General features: G+C 58.5%; 1 protein-coding gene across 1 annotated transcript; it reads right to left on the minus strand.

The window, feature by feature from the left end:
* Window positions 1-3,322: 3,322 nt before the first annotated feature.
* LOC120689108 lies at window positions 3,323-5,178 on the minus strand. The gene is made up of 2 exons (XM_039971443.1): window positions 4,417-5,178; window positions 3,323-3,340 (listed from the first exon to the last, which is right to left on the minus strand). The coding sequence occupies exons 1-2, from the start codon at window positions 5,176-5,178 to the stop codon at window positions 3,323-3,325; spliced, it is 780 nt and encodes a 259-aa protein (XP_039827377.1).
* Between the last annotated feature and the right edge of the window lie 3,888 nt (window positions 5,179-9,066).

The following is a 9,066-nucleotide window of genomic DNA, read 5'->3' on the forward strand; positions in this document are numbered from 1 at the left end:
TCTGGTGAGTTTGGTTTTCAATTGTTTTCAATTTTGTGATGTTTCTTTCCCTACTTCTTGCTCCTGATTTGGTCGCGTTCGCAGGGACTGAGCCGCAAAGACTACGTCTCGAAGCCCGTAGTCCCGGAGGATCGCCAAGCCAACCGCCTGCGTGATAAGGTGGCAAAGAAGAAGAAGGACGCGGCGAAGGAGGCCACCGCCAGGAAGAGGGACAGGAAGGAGAAGCATGCCAAAGCGTGCCAGATTGCGCAACTGGAGGGCACCCCGCGGCTGCCTATGCCCGAGTCCACCGAGGAGGAGGATTCCTCGGGCGGTGAGCTCAATTTCTCGGAGTCTGATGACTACAAGGTAGTGACAGGCGCGAGTCCCCCGTCGGCCCATCGAGGCGCTGGCGGCGAGGGCACGATGGTGACACTGGGCGAGGCGAGGCTTGTGTCAGGATCGCTAGTGGTGGTGCCCGCGGAGAGGATGGAGCGGAGGTCACCCACGCCGGCGGTGGGGCAGAGGTCGCCCATGCCAGCGGTGAGGAGGAGATCGCCCGTGCGGGCAGCGGGCAGGAGATCGCCCACGCCCGCGACGGGGCAGAGGTTGCCCTCGCCGGGGACGGGTAGGCGGACACCTGTGCCCGCGGTGTCGACGGGAGGCGGAGGGTCCGCGGCAAGTGCAGACACACCCTCGCGGACGGCCTCGAGGCCCCGGGCCAATCCGAGGGTGCACCCCTGGGTCAGTCGACGGGAGGTGTCAGCGTGTCGCGGGCCCGGAGGAACGGCACGGGCAAACGCAGCATGAGCGCCCGATCAGAGTAAGTGATCTCGACTTTACCCTTTGCATTCGTTTACTCGACCCTCCAATCCTGCTGACCTCAACATTTCTTCCCCGACTGCCCGGCTACAGGGCCACCGCCAAGAATGCGGCCTGCCTCGCCCCGACCAAGGCCCTCAAGCCCGGGGCGCTCGCGACGCCGCATTCGGCACCGCAGCCCCCGATCGGAGTGGACCCGGTCTTAGAGGCGGAGGCCGTAAAGCTCCGTGAGGCGGTGGCTCGGGGGGCCTTGGAGGCCCAACTGGCCCGAGCATAGGAGGGTGGAGGTGTCGCCGGTCAGAGTGGCACTGCGGCGGCCGTCCGGGCCGGCGCCGAGGGTGAAGCCAGCTGGGGTGATGTGGAGAGCGCCGCACGGCCGGACGTCGAAGCCAGCGAGGGCGGAGCGGGCAACACCATCCAGCCGGACGTCGAGGCTGGCGAGGGCGGAACGGATGGCGCCGCCCAGCCGGAAGCAGGGGGAGGAGGAGCCGGTGGGGATGCGTAGGAACGTCCCGCCAGCCAATGAGAGGAAGAGACCCTTGCCCCCGAGCCCTCGAGGGCTGGGGTCAAGGGTGCCACGGAAGTGTAGTCGGCGCCAACGGCGCCGGCGGTAGAAGAGACCTGCACCCCGGAGCCTGCGAGGGCCGTGGATGAGGGTGCTGCTACAGCGGCGATGGTGCAAACGACGCCGTCGAGCATGGCGCCGGTGGTGGAGCTGCCGCTGAGCAGTGACGAGTACGTAGACTCGAGGGACATCAATCTGGCCGTTGCGACCAGCGCTGCCAACCGGATTGTCTAGTTTATTTCGGCCTCCGAGGAGATCCTCGACGTAGAGATGTACGAGGGGCTCGGCGATGAGGGTGACTGGGCGATCGTTCGGTCCGGAGTCATCTCAGAGCCTACCCACACCGAGCGAGAAGAAGACAGCGGCTGGCGGACCCATGTCGTCCCCTCGGATTTTGTCGACGCCGAGCGGCAGGAGGATGACGCCTGGTGCAATCACATGACCGTCGGGGGCCAGATCGAGGAGGATCTTACCTGGGTCGTGGGTCGTTTTTCACAAGCGTACCAAAATGCCAGCAATGTGAGTGCTCTGTTAGCCCGCTTTCGTTATTATGAGTATATTTTCTCCTCATGCTTCCTCATACGTTTCCCCATTTGCAGCAACTGATGTCCATGTCGAGTGAAAAGAGCGACAGGCTAGCGCGGCTGTAGTCCAAGGTGCATTGGCTTGACTCGTACAATGCCACCCTGGTCACGAGACTAGAAGAGGCCAACACTCGGGCTGACAAGGTGACACCCTTGGAGGCGCGCATTCGCGAGTTGGAGCAGGAGCTGGCCCGAGCCACCGGTGAGCGTGATGCTCAGCGAGCCGCAGCTGTCCAGAAGGCCCAGGAGGCCGGGGCACATGAGGCCGAGCTGCAACGAGCTAGAGCGGCACTTGAGCAGAAGGAACAAGCCTTGGAGGCAAAGGAGTCCGAGCTCCAGTGCAAGGAGACCGAACTCCAACGCGAGAAGGCGACTGTCGCCACACTCACCACGACCCTCGGAGAGAAGGACGTGGCCCTCGATGAGAAGGAAGTGGCAGTCCGGAACGCAGAAGTCGCCCTTAAGGAGAAGGAGGACTCCTTGTCCATGCTCCAGGAAGCCGCACGGGCCCAGCAGGAAGAGGCACAAGGATATATCGCGGGTAAGGATCCGAGATTTTGTTGTTGTTCAATTCTAGTTTACCTCAACTTATCTTTGTTCCCTTGTTCAGAGCTGAAGAAAGCGGTGGCAGACGAGACCGCAGCGAAGGAAGCCGTCAACACCGTGCTCACGGCGGCGCAGGATGAATACGCAGAGCTGGAGCAAACCGCCGTGGCCGTGTGCCAGGAACTCGAGGGGGAGGGTGCCTTGTTTGGTAGCTCAGTGGCCAGCCGCCTACGATCGCTGGGCGGTTGGGTCGCCGAGCATGCCAAGAGCACTTTCTGCCTCGGTGTCCAATGAGCCCTTGTCGTGGCCTCGACGCACTACGACAGGGACCACAAGCTGTTGTCATCGGGGTATGTTGTCCCGTCCGGCATCAGTGTGAACGCTGCGTCGGCTATCATGAATGACGCCGATGCCGTCGTAGAGGAGTTCGCCACCGCCTTGACCAAAAAGCTCGAAGATGATATCCCCCATAGCCGAGTTCGACGCTGTTGAAGATCCGCAGGGGCGGGAAGACAATCTGTAGGGAGTCTGGGCCTCGAAGCCCATGTAAATAAGTTAGTATTTGTCATAACTATTTCTGTGTGAGAAACTTGTTAATGTATTGATGGTGTGGCCAACTGAGGCCTTGTGCGTTCGAGCCCCCGTTTTCTCTACTTTATTTTCGTGCTCTCATATGCGTCTTGGATAGGCTTCGGCGACGAAGTTTGCGTTCATAAATGACTTAGGCGTAGGGAGGTGAGTGGTGATCTCATATCCCGGAGGCATAGGCGGTCCCACGGCTCGGCCAATCCCGTTCCGTAGTCGTTTATGCCTTGCGTCTACCTTTCTAAGTATACGAGAAAACCTGGATACGGAAATTTTTCGAAAAAATGTTGGCATTTTTGGGGACGTTCGGGGGTTCCCCTGTAGTAGCCACCGAGGGAGGCTTGGCTTTGCTGAGGGTAAAGCCGAGCATACCTCAGTGTTCGTGCGCATCCAAGCCCCCGAGGGTTCAGAAAATTCCCGAAAAATAAAAACGTAAAGCATACTCTTTATTGCTTCGGGAAATTTTAAAAACGAGTACAAGCGATGTACAAATAACTTGGAATTCTAAGGATAGAAGCAACGTAGCTGCTGCATGTTCCAAGCATTGGTGAATACTTCGCCATTCTCGTTTGCTAGCTTGTATGTGCCGGGCTTGAGCACTTCGGCGATGATGTACGGGACTTCCCACGGTGATGAGAGCTTGTGGCGCCCTCTATTGCCTTATCGAAGCCTTAGCACCAAGTCCCCTTTGTTGAGGTCTCGGCACCGAACTCTCTGCGCTTGTTACCTTCGCAGGGATTGCTGATAACGTGCGGAGTGTAGAAGCGCCACATCTTGAGCCTCGTCCACTTGGTCCAGCGAGTCCTCGCGGGCTTGCTGGTTCTGCTGCTCCTAATAAGCCTTGAGCCTTGGCAATCCATATTCCAAGTCCGTGGGGAGGATGGCCTCGGCACCGTAGACGAGGAAGAATGGGGTGAAGCCCATGGCTCTGCTCGGGGTTGTCCTCAGACTCTAGATAACCGAGGGTAGCTCTGCGAGCCACTTTCGGCCAAACTTGTTAAGCTTGTTGAAGATCCATGGCTTCAGGCCTTGTAGGATCATGCCGTTGGCACGCTCTACTTGGCCATTCGTCTATGGGTGTGCCACAGCCGACCAATCCACGCATATGTTGTAGTTGTCGCAGAACGCCATGAATTTCTTGCCCGTGAACTGAGTGCCGTTGTCGGTGATGATTGAATTCGGGACCCCAAATCTGAAGACAATGTCAGTTAAAAACAGAACAGCTTGCTCAAACTTGATCTTGCCGATGGGTCGAGCCTCGATCCACTTGGAAAACTTGTTGATCGCCACCAACAAGTGGGTGAAGCCCCCGGGCGCTTTCTGCAACGGGCCAACAAGGTCCAATCCCCACACGGCAAACAACCATGTGTTGGGGATTGTCTGCAAAGCGTGAGCCGGGAGGTGCATCTTCTGAGCGTAGAACTGGAAACCCTCGCAGGTCCGCATGACGTCAGTGGTGTCGGCGACCGCGGTGGGCCAGTAGAAGCCTTGTCGAAACACGTTGCCCACGAGGGTGCACGGCGTGGCGTGGTGACCGCAGATGCCGTTGTGGATGTCTCGGATCAGCTCCCTGCACTCGGGGACGGGGATGCATCGTTGTAGGACGCCCGAGGGACGGCGCTTGTACAGCTCGTCGTCGATCAGGATGAAAGACTTGGCCCGCCTGGCAATGCGCCGCGCCTGAGCGCGGTCTGAGGGTAGAACCCCTCGGATCATCCAGTCGAGGTATTGGGTGCGCCAGTCTCGTGGAGGTGGGTTCTCATCGATCTCCATTGCTTCAGCCTCATCTACTGAGGAGGTTTCGATGTCTGTGGCCATGGCCTCGGGCCCCTTCGTCGATGGGTCCTTGGCCGATGGCTCAACGGCCGCAACCCCCGAGGGTTCGGGTGCTGCTCTGATGGCTTCCGCAGGATTCTTGAAGTCAATGGATGGCTTGGTGAGGTCACGGGCGAAGACGTTCGGGGGAACAGTGGTCCGCCCAGATATGATTTTGGCCAGTTTGTCTGCTTCCTCATTGTACTTGCGTGCGATGTGGTTAAGCTCGAGCCCGTCAAACTTGTCCTCGAGGCGACGCACTGCATTGCAGTACGCCTCCATCTTCTCGTTGTGACAGCTTGCCTCCTTCATCACCTGGTCGATGATGAGCTGGGAGTCTCCCCGAACATTGAGGCGTTTGACGCCGAGCTCGATGGCGATTCGGAGGCCGCTGAGGGCCTCATACTCCGCCATATTGTTCGACGCTGGGAAGTGGAAGCGTACCACGTACCGCATGTGCTCTCCGGGGGGTGAGACAAATAGCAGGCCCACGCCCGTGCCGGTCTTCATCACCGACCCGTCGAAGTACATGAGATAGCATTCCGCTTGAATCTGGGGTGGGGGCAACTGAGTGTCGGTCCACTCGGCTATGAAATCTGCAAAGATCTAGGATTTGACCGCCTTGCGAGGTGCATAGGTGAGAGTCTCTCCCATCAGTTCCACTGACCACTTGGCTATCCTACCCGTGACCTCCCGGTTGTGGACTATCTCTCCAAGGAGGAAAGACGAGACCACGGTGATGGGGTGGGCCTCGAAGTAGTGGCGCAGCTTGCGCCGATCCAGGATCACTGTGTAGAGCAGCTTCTAGATCTGTGGATACCGCGGCTTGGTCTCGGATAGCACTTCACTGATGAAGTACACCGGCCTTTGGATCGGCAGAGCGTGTCCCTCCTCATGTTGTTCCACAACGATGGCGGCACTGACGACCTAAGTCGTGGCTGCCACATATAGGTAGAGGGGCTCGCCGTCCATTTGCGGCGTTAGGATTGGAGCGCTAGTGAGCGACGTCTTAAGTTTGTCGAGGGCCTCCTGGGCCTCGGGGGTCCACGAAAAGCGCTCGGATTTCCTTAGGAGTCGATAAAGAGGCAAGCCTTTCTCACCAAGGCGTGAGATGAATTGGCTGAGAGCTGTCAGGCAACCCATGACCCTCTGTACCCCCTTCAAGTCTCGGATCGGTCCCATCCGAGTGATGGCCAAGACTTTTTCAAGGTTGGGCTCAATGCCCCACTGGGAGACAATGAAACCCAAAAGCATGCCTCGAGGAACCCCGAACACACACTTCTCGGGGTTGAGTTTTACCCTCTTGGCCCTAAGGTAGTCGAACGCGATCCTAAGATCGGCTACTAGGTCATCCGCCTTCCTGGATTTCACAACGATGTCGTCGACATATGCTTCTATGGTTCGCCCTATATGATCTCGAAATACATGGAGCATACATCGCTGGTACGTAGCTCCAGCATTTCTAAGGCCAAAGGGCATCGTGACATAGCAGTACATGCCGAAAGGGGTAATAAAAGAAGTCGCGAGCTGGTCGGACTCTTTCATTTTAATTTGGTGGTAACCGGAGTATGCATCAAGAAAGGACAAAAGTTCGCATCCCGCAGTTGAGTCAATGATTTGATCAATTTGTGGCAAAGGAAAAGGGACTTTAGGACATGCTTTATTTAAACTAGTATAGTCTACACATATCCTCCATTTCCCACTCTTTTTCTTAACTAGTACAGGATTAGCTAGCCACTCGGGATGGAATACCTCCTTGATGAATTCGGCCTCCAAAATCTTGTGCACCTCCTCGCCGATCGAGCGCCGCAGGAGTTGCTTGACCGGCTTGGAGTTCGGCAGGATATCAAGGGAGTGCTCAGCGACCTCCCTCGGTATGCCAGGCATGTTTGAGGGGCTCCACGCGAAGATGTCAGCATTGGCGCGGAGGAAGTCGACGAGCACTACTTCCTATTTGCTGTCGAGGGTTGCGCTGATCTTCAGTGCCTTGCCGTCGGGGGTCTTTGGGCTGGGGGGGACGTCCTTGATACCGTCGGCTGGCTCGAAGCTGCCCGTGTGCCACTGCTTGGAGTCCATGGCCTCCTCGGCCATCCCTTGCAGCTGCGCGGCGAGGGCTTCGTCAAGCGCCAGAGCCTCGGCGTGCTCGATGCACTCGATGTCGCACTCATAGGCATGCTCGAATGAGGAGCCGATGGTGATGACGCCCTTCGGTCCTGGCATCTTCATCTTGAGGTAGGTGTAGTTGGGAATCGCCATGAACTTGGCGTAGCAGGGACGCCCAAGGATGGTGTGGTAGGCCCCCGGAACCCAACCACCTCGAAGGTGAGCACCTCCTTGCAGAAGTTGGCCGCCGTGCCGAAGCAGACGGGCAGGTTGATCTGGCCGAGGGGTTGGACTCTCTTCTCCGGCGCAATGCCGTGGAACGGTGACTTGCTGGGGCGGAGCTTGTCCAAACCGATCCCCATGAGCTCCAATGTGTGGGTGTACATGATGTTGAGGCTGCTGCTCCCGTCCTTGAGCACCTTGGAGAAGCGGGTGTTGCCAATGATAGGGTCCACAACGAGTGGGTACTATCCAGGATTCGGAACGTAGTCGGGGTGGTCCTCGCGGCCGAAGGAGATGGTATCCTCCGACTAGTCGAGGTAGGATGGCGTGGCCTTGGTGACGGAGAAAACTTCCCGGCGCTCGCACTTGCACTGCCAGGAGGTCATGTTCGCCGTCGGCCCTCCAAAGATGAAGAAGGTGTTTTCCACCGAGGGGAACTTGCCATCACCGCCCTTGTCGCCAGCATCCTCTTCTTGTCCTCATCGCGATTCGCAACGCGGTTGTAGTACTTGCGGAGCATCTCGCATTGCTCGAGGGTGTGGTTGACCGAGCCCTTATGGTAAGGGCACGGTTTGTTGAGCATGTCGTCAAACAGGCCGCCACTGCCTCGAGGGGGCCTCGAGGACCTTTGCGGTCCGGGGCAGCGATGAAGGCCTCGTCGGAGTCCTCCGCCTGCCCCTGTCTGCGCTGCTTTGATGGGACCGGCTTCTTCACTTTCTTCCCCCGCTTTTGTTTCTTGGCTGGGGCCTTGGTCCTGCTACTGCTGCCCTCTGCGGGTGCATCTTTCTTGCGCTTGTTCACCTTGTTGTCGAATAACTGCCTCCTCGCCGGTGGCGTACTTGGTGGCGGCATCGAACAACTCGTTGGTGCTAATGGGGCGGCTTCGCGCAAGCTCGTGCATGAGCTTCCTGCACGTCGTGCCTTCGAGGAAGGCGTTGATGACTTCGATGTTCATGACGCTAGGGAGCTCGGTGCATTGCTTGGAGAAGCATCGCACGTAATCGCGCAGGGATTCGTTGGGCTTATGCCGACACCCCTTGAGATCCCAGGAGTTTCCGGGGCGCACAAAAGTGCCCTGGAAGTTGCCCACAAAGATCTTGACTAGGTCGGCCCAGTTGTGGATCTGATCCGCGGGCAAGTGCTCGGGCCATGTTCGTGTGGCGTCGGCAAGGTGAAGAGGGAGGTCTTGGATGATCATGGCGTCATCCGTCGTGCCGCCCAGCTGGCATGCCAGGCGGTAGTCGTTGAGCCAGACCACGGGGTCCGTCTCTCCTGAGTACTTGACGAGGGTGGTGGGTTGTCGAAAGCGTGGGGGGAAGGGAGCGGTGCGAATCTCCCGACTGAACACACGGGTACCTGGAGGCTCCGGTGTCACTCCCCTGTCGTGCTCGGGGTCGAAGCGGCCACCCCGTCGAGGGGTGTACTTCCTCCCGTTGATGATGTAGCGGGCGTCGTCATCGTCAGCGTGCCCGTGCGTGTCATGGAGGCGCTCCTTCACAGGGGTCCTCTTGATGCGGTCGTGCACCGAGGGTCTTCTCGCGTCGTCGGCGGCGGCCGCCTTGCCTTTTCCTCTCGGCGAAGTGTGCACCAAGGCCTCGTGGCCCTGGCGTGCTGCTCCTCCGGTTTTTGAGGCTGCCGAGTGCATGCGAGATGCAGAGCTCTCAGCCTGCTGCACTACAACCTCCTCGATGAGCATCTTCGCCTCATTGCGCAGGTTGCGTCCCTCGGTCGTAGAGGGCTCTGGCATGGCTTGGAGTAGGTAAGCCACAGCGACGAGCTTTTGGCTGGCCCTTTGCAGTTCCAACGGTTTGTCGATGTTGTCGTCGGCCAGGATCCGCTCCCGAG

The sequence above is a fragment of the Panicum virgatum genome, chromosome 9N, assembly GCF_016808335.1.
Source record: "Panicum virgatum strain AP13 chromosome 9N, P.virgatum_v5, whole genome shotgun sequence".
Taxonomy (NCBI): domain Eukaryota; kingdom Viridiplantae; phylum Streptophyta; class Magnoliopsida; order Poales; family Poaceae; genus Panicum; species Panicum virgatum.

Coding starts and splice junctions, on each gene's coding strand:
- LOC120689108 (XM_039971443.1), bottom strand. CDS start 5,178: ATGGAGGCGTACTGCAATGCAGTGCGTCGCCTCGAGGACAAGTTTGAC.